General features: G+C 32.3%; 1 protein-coding gene across 2 annotated transcripts in view; it reads left to right on the plus strand.

Moving 5' to 3' along the window:
- LOC105142922 (uncharacterized) overlaps positions 1 to 23,642 on the plus strand; it is a 70,813-nt gene extending 47,171 nt beyond the window's left edge. For both annotated transcript variants that reach the window (XM_087414810.1, XM_087414809.1), the window contains exons 3-5: positions 12,017 to 12,380; positions 13,981 to 14,345; positions 14,973 to 23,642. In XM_087414810.1, the coding sequence (XP_087270936.1) occupies positions 12,017 to 12,380; positions 13,981 to 14,345; positions 14,973 to 15,895 (1,652 nt within the window). In that variant the 3' untranslated portion in view covers positions 15,896 to 23,642. The remainder of the gene's footprint in view (positions 1 to 12,016; positions 12,381 to 13,980; positions 14,346 to 14,972) is intronic.
- The last annotated feature ends 914 nt before the right edge of the window (positions 23,643 to 24,556 follow it).

Raw genomic sequence — 24,556 nt, forward strand, 5'->3', positions numbered from 1 at the left:
AGTTTTACACTTGAATCATCTATTACAGGGCCATAAAACAAATTCTTTGTTGCTTGAAAGCTTGATGAATACAATAGAAACAAGAAAGACCCTTCTTTATACTTTAAAAGATCCTGTTCAGATATATTAGCCTATTTGTCTAATAAATTTGACTCGCTCGATGCGTTTGACTATTATTTTGTGTAACTTTTCCATTTTTCGGTCGATTTATAACTTTGTTTATAACTTTAAACATTCCTAAGAAATCAAGCTTTAAAAAATATTGAAAAGTGCTTATGCTCTTTTAAATCGCCCTGTCGGAGAGTTTTTCTTTTGGTCAGGAGATTTCTCTTCAAAGCGATGCAAATCAAAATTTAATGATCAGTTAATTCTTTAACTAAGAGTTTTTTTTACTAGATAAATGGGCTTATATATCTGAAACAGAATCTTTTAAAATATAAAGAAGGGTCTTTCTCATTTCTGTTGTATTCATCAAGCTTTCGAGCAACAAAGAATTTGTTTTATGGTCCTATAGTAAATGATGTAATGTAAATGCAAAATTTTTAATACATGTTTTCGTAGTACACTGAGAGAAAAATGTTTAGTAACTATTAGGTGTTGGAATTAATTCGTAGCGTTTTACAAGTGATGGGAAGTACTTTCATTAATGTATTTTTTAATGCTCATGTGAAATAAATAACATTCTTTCATTAAAAACGCTACGAATTAATTCCAACACCTAATATAATTATATATTACAATAATTATGATTATTACTGCTATAATAATAATAATTCTTTAATTTAGACTTAAATTGTTATTGACGAATGACGAAAAAAATGATGATTAATCTTTAATTATCATTTTTTTCGTGATTAAAAGAAATGTAATGTATAGAAAAATGAAAGTAATATTTTTGCTGCTTGAATTTGTTTAAAAAATAAATAATATTTTATTATTTGTTTCTCAGAAAATCTTGAAACTTTATTTATAACTTTGTTTGCAGTTTCTTATAGGAGAAATGGATCTCAAAAAATTAGCATCCGGTTATTCAATCTTGAAACTTGAGAAAATCACACGCTCATATAAATATAAATTCATCATTAAAGATTCCTGCTGAAAACCGGCTTCAAGTTCATTTAAAAAATTATATTGATGAGAAAGTACGACTTTTGAAAACGCGATTCTTCCATATCAATGAAAGACGATACGTTCCTTTTATTATGTATCTTCCTTCCGTTTTATTCCGTTTTTATTCCATTCAGTGATAAAAAATTTATTAAATCTTATTTCTTTGAATAATATTAAATAAACATTTATTTTCAGTAAATAAATATTTATTTGAATAGGTAAGATTTAAATATTTACTAAATGTAAACATATTGCGAAAAAAGTTTCTTCGTATTTTTTAATTCAAAATTGTATATACAATATCTTCGTCAAAAATAAATGAAATTTCAATTTAAAAAGAGAATTTTAAAGCTTGAAATCTCTACTTTCGAAAGATTACTATATTTTTTCAGTTTCTGTGAGTTTGATAATTTTTGCATCAAAAAAACTGCGAAAAAGATGAAAATTTTTCTTTTCACTTTGAAGGTCTCTCACGTGTCCAAAAAAATTTACAAAAATTTTCGATTACCTATCGTAAAAGCTCAAAGCTTTTCCTACAAAATCATTTTTTAAAAATGTTCCTATGATTTTTTGTTACTGAGTTATTCGCGAATTAAGTAAAGGAGCATTCTAACTTTGATTGCTCGTAACTCCGATAAAAATCATCACACCGCAATTTAAAAAACAGATTCTTAAAGCTAAAATTTTGCTCCAACGAATAATATAATTGTAACGAAAATTTTGCAATAAATGAAAAACTTTTGCAACAAATTTTTTTTAAATACGAAGAAACTTTTTCCCCGACCTAATATATTAATGTGATACAAAAATTATTGATATTTTATTTTTAACACTTTTATTTTTAACTACAACATTATTTTTTATGAATAAATATTTATTAAGGAAAAAAAATGATAGTTAAATCAAATTAATGATTTTTGTATCATGTAAATATAAATGTAATACTAAATATTTATTTGAGTAGTTCCAAGTAAATATTTACATTTCATAAATATTTACTTGGAACTACTCAAATAAATATTTAGTATATTTTTTTCAATTTAATGTCGTGAAACGAGACTTTCCGGGTTTTGATCTGCTCCTGAATAATCGTCTAAACGCGATTGCATGAAACACGATAGTGATACACGCAGATAGCATCTGAATAAAATTGTATTCTGACACTCGTAGCGGTCGTAGCGCAAGATAAAAAAAGTAGAAGGAATTATGTGGTGCATTGACCGGACACAGGCGTACACGACACGGGGCCGACCGGACTTTCTCTACATATCTTTGCCGCCGACTGGATCGGCCTTAATCGTCATCGGGCGATCGCCATTATTACGGTTTGCGTTAACGCCTATTCGGCGATTAATTAATTCGTGTCCCTCGAGGTATCCAGTATGCGAGATATCACCGTCCGAGACATGTGTTGCGTGTGTGAATGGCATACTTTGCGACCCGTATTGGCGAATGCATTTAAATTATAATCAAAATCGGCTGGTCATTTTGCGCTAAGCGTAAGAAATTGGAAGAAGTAAGATGGACATGCGTAAACTGACTAAACATTTTAATAATACAAACTCGCTACTTAAAAAAAATACATGAATATGTTGCTGACACAAGTATGATTAAAAAAAGTTACATCTACTCATGCCTAAACTCGAAGTGTTAAGACAGTTTTAAGATTTTCAAATTTATGCGCTTTTATTTTTACACCTTTATTTTTCATTTTTTATTTTAATTTTTAATTTTTATTTTAAAGTCGGAGATTTTTATTTATTGATAAAATTTTCATCGGTAGATCTTTTTTTAAAATACATGCAAATATGATGACAATTTTATTTTGCGTCAAATAGTGACGTGAACACGGATATACTTGTAAATAGCCTTCGACTCTTTATCACGACAGGTTTAACCGACATGTTTGTATTTTTGATCATTGCGTGCTGATATATACATATACGTGAGAGTCTAAAGCAAAATACGGAATTTCCGAGCGAGAATAACTTAACCACACCGACGCGACGAACATCATACTTGTGTATGTATCATCTGTACTTCCTTTCAATAACATATCATGTATAGGATTAATTTCATTACTTTTTAAAAATTATTTCTCCTGTTATTATAAGGCGGCGCTCTTATCGGATTGCATTGATTAACGTCGCGACGAGCGAAATCGGTATAATAACAGGGCACATGCAGTTTGTTGTTGTTTATGTTTTATATGATGTAAAATATATAGGCTTTCGAGATCTGAGTCTAAAAAAAGAAAATATATTGTTTTTAGAATCGCCTGCAAAAATTCGAATTACAATAATCGAGATTGTTGATTTACTGTTAAATTTTTAAATGTATAATCAAAATTTACTGTAAATTCATTTATTACGATTATTACATTTATCTTGAAACACAGTGTGCTATTTAAATATTTTAAAATAATTCTAAATGTTTTATTGAAGCATCAATAATAATTTTAAAATTTAATAAATTTAAAATTAGCTTAAGTTTAAAATCTAGAAAAAGTAATGACATGATTCATAAATTAATCACCAATATAAAAAAATCCATTTTTGTCATTCTATAGAGTGTCGTTTTTATAGTGTGCGCATACAGATTTATACTTGTGATTTAACTCATGAGGGTTAGCGACATGGCTACACCGAGGTCACGATTCAAGAATAAAATTTATAAAAAAGCTCCATATATACGTCGCTACCGGTCCGAATTCACCCTGTTATTTCCAGTTTTGCTCAAACTTGTTCTCGTCGACCTTCACGTCACCTTCCAGAAGAATAAAAGAAATAAAGAATGATTTTTGTACTTCGTGCATTTTTACATAGAAAAGAGCAAATCGAGAAAATGTGTTGCATGCGACAATTATTTCTCTTTAATATTTATTAGTTAAAAAAACCATATCCGAATTTTTCATGAAATATTTTGTTACTCGCGGAACTGTTAATGAATATTGTGAATATTTTTTTGAAAATTTTTACAAGTTTTACGCCATTTATTATGGATCAGTTAAACAGAGCTGAAAAATGCTTCACATTTTTATTAGTTTTTATATTATATAAATTTTTTGAAATCTCATATTTAGATTATAAATTATAAAAAATTTAGAAAAAACCGATCTATATAATATGATTTTATATATAATAGAAATATATGTATATACATTGAGAAAAACTATCCTAAATTTATATAAATATTTATTTGAATACTGCCAACTAAACATTTATTATAAATATGTACTTAATAAAAAGAAGTGATTATTGAATTAAATTAATGTTTTTTGTACCAAATAAATGTATGTTTATATTTAATAAATATTTAGTTGGCACTATTCAAATGAATATTTATTTAAATTTAAGATTTTTTTTTCAGTGCATATATATATATATATATATATATACACATACTATAAAAGATGTATAAGAATCTTTATTATTTGATTTTTTCTCGGAGTTTCTTTTCTATTATTTCGTTAAAATATTGCAATTAATAATAAATTATTTACATAATCCTCATATTATGTCCTCAAACGTTACATGATTATGAAAATGTATAAATTTTCTTGATAATGCTAGATGAAAAAAGGAAATATTTATGATTGGAACAACATTATGATGGGAGCGGCAGATTGATATTCAAATCATCAATATTTCAATTTTAAATAAAAATGATGCAAGAAATTTAAGATTAAAAGAAATCGCTAATCGTTTTCTAGTTTATGCGAAAACATAATTATGCGAAATTGCTCTCGCGAATGAATATATTCTTGATTTCTTTTTTTATAACTTTGTGATTTGCGCGACATTGAAAACCGCGCTTATAACTCCATTTACACTTGAATGCTTTAGATTCAATCACGATATTGAAAAGTGATGAAGAAGCAGACTATTTATAATCGATTCTTATATTTGAGATTCTTATATTCTTATATTTAATCTTTAATCTTAAAATGTTGTAACCAATCACAGAGCCGTATTAGCATCTTAAACGACTTACTTGAGACGATTTTGAAACATAAGAATTGATTATGAGTACCAGTCTTAGAATATTCCATTGTCGATAAATTACGCAACCGTGCGTGTCTGATAAACTGCAAATTATACCAGGAAAGCGCGAAACTGGCAGTTGTTTTTTTTTTCACTGACGATTATATTAGATACTAGAAACTTTAAGACATGTTTCGCTTTTCATTAATTATCCACTTGTTCATTTCTGTGAAGACAGCAATCCATTTTCAGAATCATGGTATAATGTGAATACAGGTGTACATGAGAAAATTAAGTTTTCTTTTTTTTTTTTCGGACATTTTGCTACACATTTTCTCAGGAGTTCTGATTAATTTCTGATTAATTAACTTCTTCTAGAATCACGTATCTCGTATGAATGCGTTAAATATCGTGTCTAAATGCATAAGTAAAGTTGCATGAAATAATAATTTAATTTTCCTGAAACTGATAAAAGGAGACATTAACTAACTGTTAGCAACGAAATTCTAGGAGAATAATTCATGTAAAATATATATTATTAAAGAATATGTGAATATCAAGAATACTTGATAGTATGTAATATAATTGATAATAGAGCCATTTTCTTGTTAGCTCTGATATTTCACATAAACTGTTCATATAATATCTCTATTTTATATATATATATATAATAGTAGAAATATTATGTGGTTAGTTCATGTGAACTATCAGAGACAACATTTGCAACTAAAAATTATTGCAACGTTTGAGACGGTAAATGCAGAAACAGATCAGTTCGTCTAGATACACGTTTCTATTGTTCTTCAGCTTGAAATTACATTTCGAGGACAAGTAATTTCATGAAAAACATCAAAGTCAGGAACTGCTCGTAAAAGATATGCGATAAATGTCGACGATGTGAGAAAACGTAGTGTGCGGTCACGTATGACGAAGTTATTTATTGAGATTTTCGCCATGTTGTAAAATTATTATATTTTTAGTTATTATTTCTTCGTTGATTTTTTAGAGGGTTGTGTACAATTATGAAGCTAGTTTTGCGGCTTAAAAGATGAGTAATATATCAATAAATAAAAAAATCTCGGAATTATTTCTGTTCTAATATTAAATCACTATGAAAAAAAACATTAATAATTAAGCTTTTAAGGCTTTTAAGGCTTTTCTATCGATTTTTTAGAGCATTTAGCATTATTATATAATTATACGGTTTAGGAGGTGAGTTATGTACATCAATGAATAATCTCTCCAGATTATTCTAATATTAATATTGAAACACTAATAATTAATTTTATATGTATCACAGTCGAACGCGTTATAATTTATCAATATCTCTGGAGAGATATGGTTTCTCTCTTTGATTAATGTGCATTGAAGATGATATACATTATCATACATGACTGTCACTCTTTATCTTTGTTAATAAATCGATGCAAGTAGGATTATATTTTTTCCGATAAATATTCTTTTTTACTTAAACTTTTTCAAATGAACAAGATATTTAACATTAAAACTTCCAAAACATTAAAAATAATTAGTTTATATTAGGTGTTGGAATTAATTCGTAGCGTTTTTTAATGAAAGAATGTTATTTATTTCACATGAGCATTAAAAAATACATTAATGAAAGTACATACTTCCCATCACTTGTAAAACGCTACGAATTAATTCCAACACCTAATAATTTTTTATCAAATTTGTAACAATACGTTTTCAGAGATAATTTTCCATAATTTTCATACAGTATGTAAATGATTAAATTGATCAATTTATTTTTTCTTTTATCCTTTTTTTAAATATTAGATACAATAAATATTATATGTATTTATTTATAGTAAAAATAGATAGGCAGTTTTAATGTTAAAGATATGATAATTTTTGCTAATATTTAGTACTGACACAAATATATCTACAACTTCTTTTACATCACGTATAGTTGAAATCACTAAAAAGAAGGAGCTTCTTGATCTCCTTTTTGCTTAATGTAGGCCAATGTAATATTTTTTGTGTTCCCATTATTACATTTCAAAACAGCAAAGTCAGACACTCGAATCTTATTCATCAACTTTTACCTCGTCTGGATCTTTCAAAGTATATTGAAACTCACAGCTGTTTACAACTTATATACTTATCGTACTAGAAATATTCACTGTCGCTCTTGAGTTGATTTACAATTAAGTGTAAGTAAATTATGATTAATGTACAAAACGTTGATGCATAACAAAATGAATGACACATGGAGATTCTTACCCAAGAATGTCGAGCCTTCTCAACAATGACTCTCCTTACTTAATAAAGCGACCCCGTTACTGCACCGTTTACTCTACACATTCATGTTATTCATCATGTGACCACCGCGTACAATGTACGCGACATTCGCTCTCGTCATGCGATACAAACGTCGTTTTCTCGGTGGAAAGTTTCGCGGTTTGTGCACGCGCGTTTTCTCGAAATCCTCGCGCAAAAGATCGAGTGAGCGCGATGCGTGCGATGGCGGCAGTTAACGAAGGGAAAATCGTCGGGCAGTCGCGGCATTTATCTCTAATTGAATAATATCGAATGTTGAAACACGCCGAGTATCAGTCTGATGGCAATGACGACCTGGTCATATTACGGTGCACGGCACCTCTCTCACCGTTGCTTCCCGTTCCGCGTCGTTCCAGCCCGTCTGTTTTTCCGTTCGCAATATTCGTACGACTCGATAGATCGTCATGGCTGCGAATATTCCTGTCTCGGAATCAATTTTTGCTGATTTATTTTCTAACTCGGCTTAACCCTCTATTATCTTTTAGAGACTTGGAAACGAATAGGGACGTTGATTTTTCATGAATATTTGAGTGGGCGTTGCTTTTTGTAACTGTATAATTTTATTGTACGTTCAGGAGTGATACGTACATAAATATTTAATAATATGATGTATTCTCTAAAATCTCTGGAGTAGAATCTAACCCTTAAAAATTTCACTCTTAAAAATTGATAATTGAGCCACTCTTTTTCAACATTGTTTGTTCTATAATGTTTATACAGTATGTACATGATTAAATTAATCAATTTATTTTTTCTTTTATCCTTTTTTTAAATATTAGATACAGTAAATATTATATGTATTTATTTATAGTAAAAATAGATAGGCAGTTTTAGTGTTAAAGATATGATAATTTTTGCTAACATTTAGTACTGACACAAATATATTTCAACTCTTTGTCGCTCTTTAGAATTAGATTCCACTCCAAATATTTTAGAGAGTACATATATTGGGTCATTTAAAAAGTATCCGCGGTTTTTTTCATTCAAAAATTGAACAAAAAACCGCGGATACTTTTTAAATGACCTAATATATGATATATTTAATATGTATAAATTATATATACACGTAATAAATAATTTTTTGCGCATAGTGAGAGTTGGAATTTAAAATCGAATCTGCTTTTGTAATTGAGTGTAATTGAGGAATGAGATTGTTCCGTCGGCTTGCCCCTTTACTCTCGAGCCTTTCATTTTGAAAAATTGTTGTAACGGAAAAGAACTTTGCGGCACGCCAATGGCCGTTTCACCTGCTGCGAAGGATCGCTTTTATCGAATCTCCCCGCACGCTTTCTCCGGACACGCTCGGAATAAAATGTTGATTCAACGAGTGTATATAAGGCTTCCTATACGCAAATTACGCAGACAGTGAGACCATTGTTGTCCGTGGTTTATTTGCATGTGATTTTCGATGGCCTTTTTTTCACCGAGTTAGCCGGTCACAGTTCGATTGTGGCGCGGATCTCGATCAGTGCTTTCTCTCGACGTTGCAGTTTGCACTTGGAAATAGAGACACGGTATTTTTCCCCTGAGATATTCGGTATAATCGTGATGATTCTCGGTCATCGATTTGATATTTATGCCTTTCATGGGAAAACAAGATCTTTTTGAAAATTTACATAGGCATCACGGACGATTTGCCAGGCGGATCTACAGGGAAATATTTTGAAGTCTTCTTGAAGTCTTCTTTTTTAAAAATATTTATACTGTCAAAATGTTATACTGTTAATATTTCTGAAATATTAATCACAATTTTGATATTGCAAAAATATCTTTTACTTTAAGAAACATTTCTATTATATTATTCTTCTTTTATGTTAATATACTTTTAAATGAAACATTTTATGAATTATACATTTAAATAAATTTTTTTAGTGTAATAATTTAAATAATAATTTAATATTCTATCTTTATTCATATTTAACCTTAAACAATTTTTTGCTTGCGCCACGTCAATTTTTTTCGGCCTTTGATAAATATCTGGACTCGCTAATAAATAAATAATAAATTTTAAGAATCACACGATAAGATAACAATCCCGGAAATAAATCCCGTCTTCCCCGATATAACGGACTGTTGAATTCTGAAGAAACATACCTGATTCTGAGTAGACGTTCGATTTGTTACATCGTCGCTTCGAAGTCAATTAATTAAAATCGATATGCTACTTATTTAATCATCTACTTCTGAGATTATAAAGTTCTTCCTCCGTGCACGTGGGATTCAATAAACACACACGTTCAATTCCACGTCATTTCTTTATCTAATACTAAGTCTCGTGAGAAATGTTGATTCAACTCACTCGTCTATTTAAACATTATCTAAAACATTGTCTTCAATGATAGCTCATTTGTATTATTTGATAATTGCTGGATTAGAAATATTAAATATTATGATTACAGAGATATCAAGAGAGTGTTTGTAACGATGACGTTTCTTAGCGCCTTTGATTTATAGATTGCTTTCTCTTGCAATCATATAGTTATCACTTGCGTACATTTCGCAGTTGTTTGATCGAGCAATGATCATAGAAGTATTAAGAGTTCATAATACAGCTTTATTAAGACATAAATCTTACATATCTATTATCTAATAATAATAGTTGTACACAGAAAAAAGACTATTCTTAAATCAACCATAATATATTCATATAAGAAAAAATATTGTAATCTCGCTTTAAAAATTTTGGTTTTTTTTTTTAATTTTTATTGATGTTAAGATTTTTAATTGTGCAAGTCTTGAATTGAGTGCAAAATAATACTTGCATCAAACAAGACTAATATCTTTGAATATACTTTAATCAAATCAAGACTAATATCTTTGAAGCAAGATTCCAATATTTTTGCTTATATGTGAGTATATTATGATTAATTTAAGGAGTCTTTTTTTCTGTGAAAGCTTGTAAACCATGTTACGTTCTTAATTTTTTTATAAACATAATCAATTGCTTTTTTTAATGCATTTACATTTTAACAGAGTTGATATTTAATAAGTATGTACTCTTCTCATGTTAAGTTGGTCTTGATATTCTATCACATAATTTTTCAAGTATTCAAATGTAACGATTATAATCGACAAACTATAATTTGTCCTTCATAAATTCTTCTAAGTAGTAAAAATTTTAATTTATATCAGATCTATTAATTAGATGAGTTGCAAAATACTTAATTTTCATTTATTACGAGAAATAGTTTTATTGCAAAGGATTCAATTTACTGTAAATTTCGAATGATTTTTTCAATTTTAAGTGGAATATTTATGACCACTAAATTTTCCTAATAATCCAAATCAGATAAAGTTAGTTTCTATCTTCCAGTTTCTTGAGTGTTATTTTTATCATTCTATGCAGCTTCTTGTTTTCCATCAGAAACATTGTTATCAAACCATCTTGCATATAAACACAATGACAATGATGTTACAAAATTGTATAATGCGCTATTTGCATAATGACCGATCTAAGATATTGCTTAACATACATGAAGTTTTTTATCGTCTAAAGAACTGTCACTTCGTCAGCGATTATTTTATAACTACCGATCTCGATTGATGTAACAAACCGCGACATTGATATATATATATATATATATATATATATATATATATATATATATATATATATATATAATCATTTATAAAATTAATTCATTCATTCTATGGTCTGTGGGATTAGGTGAGCTCTTTGTAATTATAAAGAACTTTAGAGCTCTGAGTGACGACCGCAAAAATCGCGATGGAATCAGCTGCCACGAGCGTGAAGAAACATCAGTTTGTTTCATCACAACATTCAGTTACTCATACCGGAATTTAATTTATTACTGCCTCACGCATTTGAATGCAAACATGTTGCTTAAATTTGCATCAAATACTTACTTTTTTGCAATAAACCAAGTATGAGCGAAGCGTTTTTTTAAGAATTGCGTTTTTTTTTTTGCAAATAGCAGGCAACAGGAGAGACTATGACGTGCACCTACCTGTCCCAAGTTGCTATCTCTCTCTCTCTTTCTCTCTTTCTCTCTCTCCCTTTTCCTCGTTCTACCTCCTCCCTCTCTCTTTGTCGCTTCTCTATTTTGCCAACCGGATCGGCTCGCTTTCGAGCTCCAAGTAACTGTACTTGTGTTTCCTGTATCTCTAAATTGGTAACGCGGTTCAAAGCGGCGCGTAGCGGCGAATCAAACTGTATCGAAAGTCAGGATATGCCTCGGAGTACATAGAACGGAGCTATCTTTCTCCATATATACATGCCTATTTTTTATGTGCTCGAACGTAGCTAGGATGTCGTAATAGATATAATACGTAGATACGCGTGCATGCAAGATCTGCCCTAAAGTGACACACTTCGTCGCGCGGCATACCTTTCGTCTTCTCGTGTGAGACTGAGAAGCGACATTTCTAAGCATCTGATTATGCGTCAATGTCCATAATGAAGCGTAGAAAGTCACCGCACGGAGACATCGGCATAACATAACATTACTTTTGAACAGTCCTTTGAAGTTCCCTCCGAAATTATAGACCGTTCCACGAAGGATCGGCAACAATAAGGAACTCCAAGGAACGTATTCCGACAATAGTTCCAGCTTTAGCAATTCTGGAAAGTAATTTAAATTGATTTTTCACGCTTTCGACAGGTGAAGGCTGCGTTGAGAAGCCCGTGTCGACCCTATGGCGGAATTACGTAAGCAGCAATAGACCCGACGTTTCCATGAGGTTGACTGTGACCAACGGTGGTCTGACCGCGACCACTAAAGACCACGGTCTCACCGAGTATTGGGCTCACCGTGTGACTTACTGCACAGCGCCAGCCACTCATCCACGCCTCTTTGTTTGGGTATACCGACATGAAGGCCGCAGACTGAGGCCCGAATTAAGGTGTCACGCAGCTCTGTGCAGCAAGGAGTCTACCGCAAGAAGACTCGCCTCGATCTTGAATACCAGGCTGCAACAGGCGCTCATGGAATTCCGTCGAGACAAGGTCTCCAGGCAAAACGCCAGGTAAGAGCAGCGGTATCATGCCACAAAAGTAAACTGAGACTTAAGCGAGTTGTGGGAAGCGGTGTTATTTCAATAGTCTTCGATGCTCTTATTGTTTTGCTATAAAGAGTTAAAACTCGAGAAATTTAGAAACAAATTAAGAATGCAAATCTTCAAATTTTGTCTTATTTTCTAGTAACGATAAATAAACACAAACGGAAGTCACGGAATTTGCGGAAGTCGCGGGATTGAGATATTAGCGGAAATTATTAACGGGCATTATCTAACATTGGCAAACAATTAATGGGATTTAGAAAGTATTACGGTGGGATTAGTGAGATCTTGTTAAGTGTTAGAATTGCATTAGAAGAGAATTAATAAGATACACATAATACATTCGCATTACGGTGTTTATTCAATGTGCTAGAAAATATTTGAATCTCTTTTTGTTTTATCAATTCTTCAATTTTAATTACTTAATTATCTAAATGCGTATCTTTATGATATTATAATATTTGTTTGGTTCTTAATAGCTCATTAAAATTGAACCGGCGACGATTAATCGTACGCGGCACAATTTCTCAATCGTAGAATTCTTTGAGTTTCCGTTAGGCTCATTTCAATGTCGGGCAGCAACCGACATTACATTCGCGCATTCCAATCGCACATTCTTCGCATTTTTATCGTCCTTCGTGCGTTATATCGTTGTTACATGGGCCATGCAGGTGTTTGCCTCTTCCCGTTTTAATCAGGAGAAAAGAGAAATTTCTCTCATCTTCGTTCTTTGAGAGGCACGCGAAGTTACGCGTGCTCGTGCATGCAATGTGGCAGTCACGATTCTGGTCACAATTGTAGACGTTATGTGCGCGATCGAGTCACGATCCAGGACGGGAAGCGATCGCCACTCGACGATTGTACATTCGGGTCAGTGTTTCCAAGTCGCAGGTCAAACATTATAGGGTACTTTCCATTTGGTGACACAAGTCGACATAAGTGTCGTTCTATCTTTATTACTTATATCTGTATGTTAAGAAAGATAGAAATGATGCTCGTGTCACCAAATAGAAAGCATCCATATTCGAGCATTCCAGTCAGAATCGTGCTAATACGTCTAATTCGCTACTTTCTTTATATCGCATTATCTTTCAGGAATTTATCTTTTTGCCAGAAAAAGAGTAAATAGAGAAAGTTGGACAATTTTTATTATTTAATCAGTTAGAATTTTAATTTATTTTTAATTAATAAATACAATATTTGTAATTTTATAAATAAAAATTTTATTATTCTCTAAATATAAAAGTAACGTCTCGTAAGCAAATTGTAAAATTACAGAAAAAATGATATTAAAAATCTTTTTCTTACTAATGTATTTTCATTAATAAGTGTAAATTAATTTTAATCTTGATTTAATTTACTTTTTACTTTTTTCTAGTTCTTAAAAGTTGAAAAAGATAAAAAGTAAATTAAACGGATATTAAAGTTAATCTATAATGATAGAAATGGATGTAAATGTATCAAGTCATTGAGGATCAATTTTTATTATGAAATTTGTAAAAATATGATATTATTTGTATATTAGTATATTTGAATTAATTAACATAGTTTACGTAAATTGTTACAGATTGTCTCTGGCAAACGCATTATACGACAATCCGTCGTTGCCGCGTAGGAAACTTCTTCTGAGTACCGGTGGTCAAAACTATCGACCGCCCTTGGAGAGATCAAAGAGCGCGCCTAAGTTATCAGCGATTGAAGAGGACACGGTAGCAGAAGAGATAGAGCAGAAGAGGCTGCTGGAGGAATTGCGTTCCTTGGAGAACGTAGCACGTAGCTGGGAAGACCAGGACAGCTGGAGGATAGCCAGACTACTGGAAGCCCTCAACCGCGAGTCCGACGAAAACGGTAGCATCTCCAGTGGATGTGAAACCGCCAGCACGGCAACCAGCGAGGAAAGAGCCACTGGTCCGGAGGAACATCTTGCTCAGAGTTCGTATAATTGTTCGCTTATCACGATTGATCATATCAAACAATCTGAAACTTGAAGCAAAGTCTCGATAAACTTTTTTTAAATACATCTTTTTGAATGTATAACTACATGTTTTTTGATGACGTAAACGATAATATCTTTAAATTTTTTCGTTATGTAAAGATGGTTACATAAAGTAATGAAATTGTAATATGAAGCGTATTTTTGTTATATCACCTTGTGATATATAATTAAAATGAATAAACTGCATTAATTTATTCTGATTAGCACGAGTTTTTAAGTTCATTTTGTTATATATAATTTTGTTGTATAAGTAAATAGCGAGTTGCATTTTCTTAACATCATCAATAGATAGATTTAATAAACGTATAATTGATTTTTTATCGTGTCTTTTTTTGATAATGTTTTAATTAACATTATTTTTTGTGATATTTAATTTTTTATTCGAAATATATCTCTGTCTTCGTAAAGTTTTTTTTAGAGGAACATATATGATATTTGCATAACACTATGTCGAAAGGGCAGTTACTTGGCAAGTTATACCAGTTAGTGCGTGACACACGGATGTTATAATATTATAATGTCACTTCGTGATAAGTTGCTTACCTTTAAAATACATTTTCTAGATCAGCGAGGGTCGATCAAAAGGGTTATCTTCACGGAAGACCGAGTCGGCAGAAGATCAGGACCACGAAGAAATTCGGAAGGTTCGCCACATTTCATGACATGTGCCGGTAGTCCCCGTTTCAATCCTATGGATCCTATGAAGAGGTTTCCCTTAAGGAGCGAGGAAGAAGAATCGATGGAGGAAGAAGAAGAAGAAATGGAAGACACTGCTTCGAATATGTTCGATTTCGAGGATGTGGAGGATCTTGACGACGTGGTGGATTATCGGCCGAGGGGAGAGGTGATGAACAGGATTGAAGATCCGCAGAAGAGGGAAAGGCGAGCGAACGAGAAGTATCCTGGTAGGATAGGTCACGATTTTTTGCAAAATGAGGAGACTTCGTTCCTAACTCTGGATTCTCTCGACGAGGAGGCCGACAGCGATGAGAGCGGTTACGTGGAAGCACCACCAAAGTCTTTATTAGGTCAAGACGACAAGAAAGAAGAGGAAGAGAGCGAACATCCGCGATTAGAGTCATTTATGAATAAAAGAGAGGACAAATTGGAATCGACGTGTAGAACCGACGAAAGTGGGAATCAGAGGACGAAACACGAGGATTCTAAGTTAGATAAGCAAGAGGAAAAAAAAACGGAGAAGAAAGATCCCTTAATGGTGGTCAATAATAATCAAAGAATTAAGGAGAGAGAAAGGGAAAGAGTAGATTTTAAATATCCTATCTCAGATACTATTAAAAAGTTAGCTAGCGCGTCACTAAGAAATTCCAAATCTTTCGAAATGACAAGCAGCAATTGCTTAAGCGTACTAAATAATTTTAAAACCTCCAAGTCATTTGACAGTGTGAAGAATGATGAGATTACCGTGGATTCGCCAAGTCTTCACCAAAGGAAGCAATTATTGGCACAACGCGGTGTCATGGTTTAAAATGTCCCTTTTAAGTTGAATATTTTTCCGATTTCATATTACGAATTGAACGGAAATTAAATTAATTGAATAAATATTTATCTATTATTAAGTCATCACGAATCATCAAAAACATACATCAAAATCATATTAAAAATATCTGAATAATATCAAAGCAATTAAGATATTGTTCAAATGATTTGCTAGATTTTAAAAAATCCCTTGAATCAAATGCTGTCAGAATACTATCATCGAGTTAAACAAATACACTCAGTGTCGAAATTCGATTTAAGCACAATATTTCAAGAGACATAGTTGATTTCTTGTGCCTCTCTAGTTGGTTAGTTTCTTATGTCTGACAATCGCGACCTCGCAGAAAAATATACTAAAATAGACAATACATTAATATTAGTTAGGAAGCCATTCAGCTAAATTAAATATGATACAAAATGAACTTAATTTGATTACAATAATAATTTCCAGATAAACTATAACTAGGACCAACATTATTGTTTCACGCAAAGCTATTTAATTCCTCACGTTGCAACTATAGGGGGGTTGACAAGGAAAATATACTTACATATTATATACATAATATGTATTATATATACATATATGTACAAAGCATATATAAAAATCCTGAAGCTATATTTGATATTCGTATCTACTATATGTATTGCAGAGATATAGTCGGAAATTAAAAATATCCTATTTGAAAGCCTATAGAAATTTTAACAAACAATACTTGCAATTGATAAAATTGAAATAAAATCACCTTGTAGAAATATAATCTTATACCCAAAAATAAATGGCTAATTTAGCAATATGATTTTTCGTATCGTTGATATTAGACTTCCGTATGTTCAGATATTAGATTTCCATTCAATATTTAAACATGAAAATCATCTATTTTGAAGATTAAAGGGACATTTATTGGATCATAAAGTATCGACACTGCATCGTATCTTGTTGATTATAATGTTAATATTGTTCGAATTACTAGTAACGAAGTTAAGTTTGGATTTTGTGAAATAGGAGATATCGTAAATCGGACACGATTATTAAGTAAATGATTAAGTGATGCTTGTAAATATAATTTTTCGCAAAGTGGAAATTGACGATACATTGTTACTCGTAATATTATTATTACGAGTAAGAACGCAAATGAATAGACATTGTAGAATATGATTGTGGTTTTTATTGCGTTCTTTTATCCAACACTTTACGCAACATTCCAACATTTCCAAACCATCCTGAGAACGATTAAAGATTATTCTAAGATGCGAATCCATATGTATCCATCGCTATTCAAGACATTCAATAATACGTTTGTCCGATTATTATCCAGATTCATTGCTTTAATGCAAGTTAATTTAAATGTAAACGTATCCATCATTCATTCATGCTCTATTATCAAGACCCGCGATAATTTGTTAAATCAGGAATAAATGTTGCCTTCCCTTTTTTTTTACCAATTAATTATCTTGAAAAGAAACAATTTAGTGCGTAGTTAAATGTACTTCGCAAGACAATAATATGTACATACATTATTTTCGGCCTATACATTGACAGAAATCAAAACATTCCTTCGCAATAATAGTCTTCAATAATAGTATATATTATCGGTAACAATGACGCTTCAATAATAATATACGTTATCGGTAACGTATAATATATTCACACATAATATAGCTCATGTCGATTAGGCAACAAGATAAATATTCGGAATCGATCATGTCCATCGAGGATTTCGCCGCCGATGCGAAACCCGAGATGAATTTTGTGCCAGATTGCGGCCGGAGTCTGTATCGCGACGTTGTGTATGAAAGACAGAGAGGTGGTACCAATAAAATAAAGGAAAACTCGAAAGATCGGAGTTTTCTAAATGTATCTGTATCTTCCCGCTTCCTGACCCATGAATCTCGGAATTGTTTTTCGCGTAAAGTTGCATTTGAGACAGTTTATGATCAGGACGAATCAACTAATAATTTTGGATAGCGTGCTATCGATAACAGAAAACGTGATTTTTTAAGGTCATCTTATAAGCAATATTAAGGCCAGACTATTAAAAACGTCAATGATCCTGATCGATTTTTCACTATTATTTATGTTATTTTTCAGAATAAAAAATGTGTGCATATATATATATATATATATATATATATATAAAATATATATTATGTTTATTTTTAAACATATATATATATATATAATATATAAACACATTTTTATTTCTACAAAAAATAAATATACATGAAATATACACGAATATAAAAATATCTCTTATTTAATGTTTCATATATATTTCATATACATTTACTTTTTGTATTTATTTAGGCTGAAGCCTTGTAAGGAAAATTTTCATTTCTGTTTCGTACATTAAGTTACAGAATTAAAAATATAGAATTTTTCTCATGTACGTATATATTTGAAAATGATTTACTTATATAAATGAATTTTAGAATATTCCATGCGATATTAAATAATAAGCAAGATGTTTGGTGTAGATTAAAAATTGAACAATAGTAATGTGACCTAATTAATTTTCATCATGAAAAAAGCAGCTTTAGATTTCCTATAGAATCCACGAGATGAAATAATAAGCAACGTATATGTACATGTAGAAAGAGAATGATAATAGAACTTTTTTTATGTGTTACTTAGCTCTTCTTTTCATACACATAAATTTTTTGGTATGATTCGATTGCAAGAGATGGCGACAGTTATATTTACACAGTTATTTCTACACGAGTAAATAATTAAAAAAATGATCAGAAAAATCTGAGGACTAAATTAGATCATTGACACTTTCAGATAAAATGTATAAATTAATTGAGATAAAAGTTATGCATTATTTATTTATCATTTACTTAATTACATTTTTTCTATAATTAATAATTTAATATTATAGGATTTCATAGCAAAATTAGCATACAGGATGCCATAGAATTTAATTTTTTTATAAAATAAAATTAAAGAAAATAATATATTTAATAAGAAAGACAGAAGACAGAAATAGAAAAAATTAGAACTTGTTATTATATTAATAATTTTAATTCGACTCGCGCGCAGTTATAAATATTATTTTATGCTCACATATTCTTATAAAAAATAATTAAATCTCCTTATTTATTGTTAAAGAAAAAAACTGTCTTTGCGACTTTTTCATCGTTATTTATTATTTAACGCAACTCATTTAGTCAAATCATAAAATCTTTTAACTTTCCTTTCGCTCTCCTTTAAGATTCTTTCAACACAAATTAGGCACGCCTTTTAATTAAATCTGGAAACAGAAGCTATATTAAAAAGAGAGAAAAAGAAATAAATCCACGCACGCGAATCGCGACCGCATATTCCTCATGCTGGCGAAAATTTACGCGAAAACAAGAGCCGCGATCGTTCGTGTTCTCCCGGCGGCGTCTGTCTGCGAGGCGGGCCTTGTCCAGAGTCAAGATCAAGATCAAGGTACTATCAAGGTGGCCGGATCCACAGCCAGGAGTACGATAACGCTGGTACGCGCTGCCACGATATTCTCTCGCAAACACCATTATGTGTCGATGTGACCTACTAAGCGCGACATATGTATGTATGTACACATCGCAGGCCATGGTGAGTGTAAGATGAGGAAGGCAAAAGTGCGAGGGGGGGAGGGAATCCCCGCAGCTTCATGTTAAGCCTCCATCAGTGGGATGAGTGGGACCGTCTCGTCAAGCTGGACCATAAAAACATGCCTTCCCGAAGATTATTCGCGCATCCGATACCTTGATAGCATTACGCGACGAATGATGTAAATCAAATCGTAATGAAGCATTAATAATGATAAGAACAGAGGGAAAATGGAGGAAATGTAAAAACTTGCGTTTTTCAATCCTTTTTTATTCTTTTATTTTTCCATTTTTTTTTATAAGGAGTGCGCAGTTTATTCTTGTTTAATTCGCTTTGCATCTCTTTTGAAAAGATATGTAGCAAGTCTGATTTAAACTTGAAATAGAAAAGCAATCCAGGTGATTTGTATAAATAAATATGTGCATACGAAAAAAGTTTCTTCGCTTTACGTCAAATCTTGAAAAATGAAGAATTTTTGTAAGCGATACATCGAAGTCAAAAATTACTCAGCTTTTTTCATCGATATCATTTTTTTTATATCTTTACGAAAAATTAACTAAAAATTAACGATCTACGCTCTTTTTTGGGACAAAAAATTTATTGCTACTTCGAGAGAAATATCTTGGTATGTACATTATTTTGTTGATACGTGATTAACAAAAACTTCCTTACTTTTTCATTAAAAAATTACGTTGTCTAATCAAGGATTAGAATAATTAAATTTGTGTTATTCTGATTAAAATTTGATTATTTTAAACAAATTTTGCTTAGAACAACAAGCAATTTTTTAATGAAAAAGTAAGAAAGTTAATTTTTTTATTAGTCACATCAAAATAATGTACAAAACATTTTTCTTAATATAAGATGACTCTTTGATAGCAAATATAATCTTTTCATTCGATTTCCAACATATAACAAAAATTTTCTCATAGAGATAATTATATCTCAAAACTATTTGTCTTTAAATTCCGAGTAGAAGATGAGTGTCATGTACTTTGCTTTTTCCATCGTAACTCATCCTCACTTAAATTTCATGTTCCAAAAATCGAACACGATCTTCCAAAGATACAGAAAAAACTAGACTCATTCGTTTTTACAATTCTGCCACGAATTCGCGGGGAAACAGAAACAAAATACAATTGCGACTTAATTAAAATTCCGTATATTTTAATTACGATCTTTAATGGGTCAAGAAGAACGACCGGGTCAGAGAGCTCTCGATTTAATCGCGTCGGCTTTAAAAGTGACACACCAGCTGAACGAGGCATATCCCCAAGTCCCTTATCTTCCGGCTCCCGCGCCAAGTATACAAGCCGCTATCCTACCAGGTGGTACGAATTCGGGGCCATCTCGCACGGGGATCCGATGGGTGCCACGTTATCTGAGTAGGGGGGTACATACACACTACACGGGTGCCTCCTCCATAGAGCGCGGAGCGCTCCTCGTACGTGTACGTGTGTGAGTACGGAGTCGTGAGTAGTGTTAACGGCCTTGCTTTATGTGGGTCATGAAACAAGGTCCCACCAGCACGGGGGGAGCCTGGGAGAGTCACGGCGTGCGCTTAACTTATGCTAGTAAAGACGAGCCGATATACACGCACGCGATACACACACGCATACGCGCGTGTATACGCACGCGGCACAACGAGTCTCGCGGCAACTTGCGCTAGCACACCACATCGAGAGAAGGCTTTCTACCGCGCGAGCTGCCGGTGCACCTTTCCTCCGAGCGGATCGAAGCCCGACACGGTGATCGATCGTAGATCTGCGTAGATCCGATCGGAGAGAAAAGGAGATAGAGGGAGATTTACGGGCGGACTTCCTCTCTCCCTCGACGCACGCGGAAATTCTCTCCGCGGAATTCCGCCATAATGTAATGCCACGCTCGCCGTTCGGCAAACAGGATCTCGGACGTTATATAATGCGATTCTACATTCCGTTTATTTTTATTTCCTATTTTCGCGCGATAACGCCGTGCATTGCTCGTTCTGTGTTATTCGGTTAGAATTAAATTTCCTCCGGAAACTAGGCGTGCGAGTAAGATAAAGAGAGAAACCGCGATGTGTTTGGAAAGAGAGCTTTTGGAAATTTCTTTTTTTAAGTTCCTTTCCTTCAAGTTTCATTTAAATTTTGTACTAATGTTAATTTACGACATACGTTTGTATTTGCGCGAAAATTGCGAACGGAGTAAATCAGTTCTTTCGTCTTTAGATTTATGAAGGATTTAATTTAACACGCGAATTAGTGACATTAAATTAATAGCTGTGTTTAAAAAAAATATTTTGAACATTATTGATAATTAATACATACATTAGTATACGTGAAGAGAATTTGATTCAGATTTAAAAATAATTTTGGTGAACCACAGAAATAATTATATAGGACGTTCAAATATAACCAGCAATACTTTAAAACATTTTACAACAGTCTAACAACCAACTTCAATCCTACGTCCTAATTATTTTGATGATCTGACAAAATCATTTTTAGATCTATATCTAACTAAATTTTTAGAGATACTTTAGCAAAATCATTTCATGTATAATTTATCGCTTTTAAGAAATCGATATCGTCAACCGGGCGTGAATTGTGTTGCACACGCAGCACATTTGTATACTAGAAAATGCTTGATTTTGGAAACGAAGGATTGTCGTAACGATCATTATTAATGATGAGTTTCTTCACACTCGTCTTCGGGGCCTCGATGGGACCGGAGGAGACTCGAACGCGGCTAATGGGCCGAGCTCGCGATTCGCGACTCGCTTAACGATCAAGTTCGATTTCTCTTGGCATCACGACGACCGCTACGGTCACGCACGAGTGAAATCTGTAGAGGATTCTGTCAAAAATGATTTCCGTCTCGAAGACGAAAATCATGCGCGACGTGTGGACACGTTGAACAATTATCATAGCTAAGCGGAAACGAAACACGAACGTCACCGAACAGCTTTCTATTAATTGCCGACGACAATCGTCGATTGCGATACTCATCTGTCACAACTTATCTGAGATGTTTTATTCATTTTTTTGATACCCGAGAGATAGAATCAGATTAATCGAGCGAGTCATTAGAGAAAAGGAAAGACGGTTTGAATGGTGGATACTTATTAGGCGTTTACATATCAAAGGCGTAATTCTCTAATCGCATTTCCCAGTAAGAGGTAATGACGAATCGTTGTTTTTATCATTACGCAGGGAACCGCGTGCTATCACGAGTCGCGTTATAAATCACTTCGAATCGTAATAACTCTCATAAATCATGAAATCGTCATACTGTGCAGCGTCGTCCTCAGCCCTGTCACACGAAAGCCCGTCGTTTATTTCTCGTGCGTTAGAAAAGTGAACGAATTAACGTAATGCTTGGTCGAAATTTTTAAGAACCCACTAATTCTCGTTTCCACCAATGTAGGTTAATTTTATAATTTCGATTTTTTAAATATCTTATCTTTTTATTAAGATATTGGGTCATTTAAAAAGTATCCATTTTTTCATTCAAAAATTGAACAAAATAATATATTAAAAGATATACTTAGAATTTCGTTATTAAAATATTCCTGAGAAGAGAATATAAAATGGCTTTTGTATTTTGTTTTACAACAGTACTCGGTTCATTATCTTTTCCTAATTCTAACAATTAAAAAATGAAAAGTAAATTGAACCGAGATTATTAAATTTAATTTACATTGATAAAAACGGACATAAGCGTCTTCTTTTCTTACGATTCTTGCAGTTTAACGTTTCCCTTGGATTTATCAAAAATTGATGAAGTAACAAATCAATGGAAATTTGCATTTAATTAATTGTCAATGAAGAATTTGTAATATCACTAATGATACCAATTTTTGAATCGCAAATTTGATACCATTGCACATCGATACCAATTAATACCAAGACGACACACTTCGTTCATCGATGCACATACCGATTCATAGGAAACATAGTTGGAAGGGAGCACACAATGGTAATTAGGAATTCCTATTTAAATAGAGCATCAGATAAAAGCAAGAACAGCTAGCTAGATATAGCAGTTCCACGTGCGACGAATTCTTAACTGTACTTCTCTTTTTCATTTGTACAGCTCTTCTCCTTTCTCTCTTACTCTTTTCCTTTTGCTGTTGTCAAGACCGTTCGCGATCGAATATATTGTAGAAAAAAAAAAGAAATCTTGGTATCATCAATTGAAGCATACCATTTATTTCGGGATGATTTAATACCGTCGACTATAAAAATCAACCAACGGCGTCCGACGTAACGTGTATTAAATTACTGCACGATTAATAATTCACAGTTATTATTAGTCGACAGAGTTAATAGATGTTTTTCTTAACTGTTTCTTACGACGTATAGTACGTTTTTCAGTCTTTATGTCTATTCTAACACGTGCGCATGATCATCGTACTGTCGTAAAACAGTAAAAAAATTTTATTGATAACGAAATTCGAAGTATATTTTTTAATATTTCTTAAAGAATAAGGTATTAATAAAATTGAAAAATGTTTTTTCATACTGAAAAGAAAATTCTAAATTTGAATAAACATTTATTTGAATAGCGCCAGCTACAAACATTTAGTTACAGTAAATAAATATTTACTGAATAAAAAGAAATGATACAGTTAAATCAAATTAATGATTCTTAATGATTCTATTAAATAAATATATATCTTTAGTAAATAAATATATATTTAGTTGGCACTGTTCAAACAAATGATTTATTAAAATTTAGTACTTTTTTTTCAGTGCACGAAGCTCCATAATAAGTAATACTTACCAGCTCATACCTGCGTTCATATGCAAAAATCAATACCTTCTTCAATTGACACCGAGTTTTTTATTTTCTTAATCTGTAACAAATTAGCGTATTAGCGAATTGTCAATCGAGTCTTAGATGACCGGAGGACCATGCCTATTTGCTTCTGGATGATGTTACGTCGCGTATCTTTTGACACAATCTCGCGAAAAGTTGCGCACCTCGTGAGGACCAAAGTGCGAGCGATACACCAACGTCGACGATGGGAACTTTACCACGGGAATGGAGAATCGTGAAACCCATTACTCGGGCCGAGAGACGTGTAGGATA

Source organism: Acromyrmex echinatior, chromosome 16 (genome assembly GCF_024713525.1).
Source record: "Acromyrmex echinatior isolate Ae372 chromosome 16, ASM2471352v2, whole genome shotgun sequence".
Classification (NCBI taxonomy): Eukaryota; Metazoa; Arthropoda; class Insecta; order Hymenoptera; family Formicidae; genus Acromyrmex; species Acromyrmex echinatior.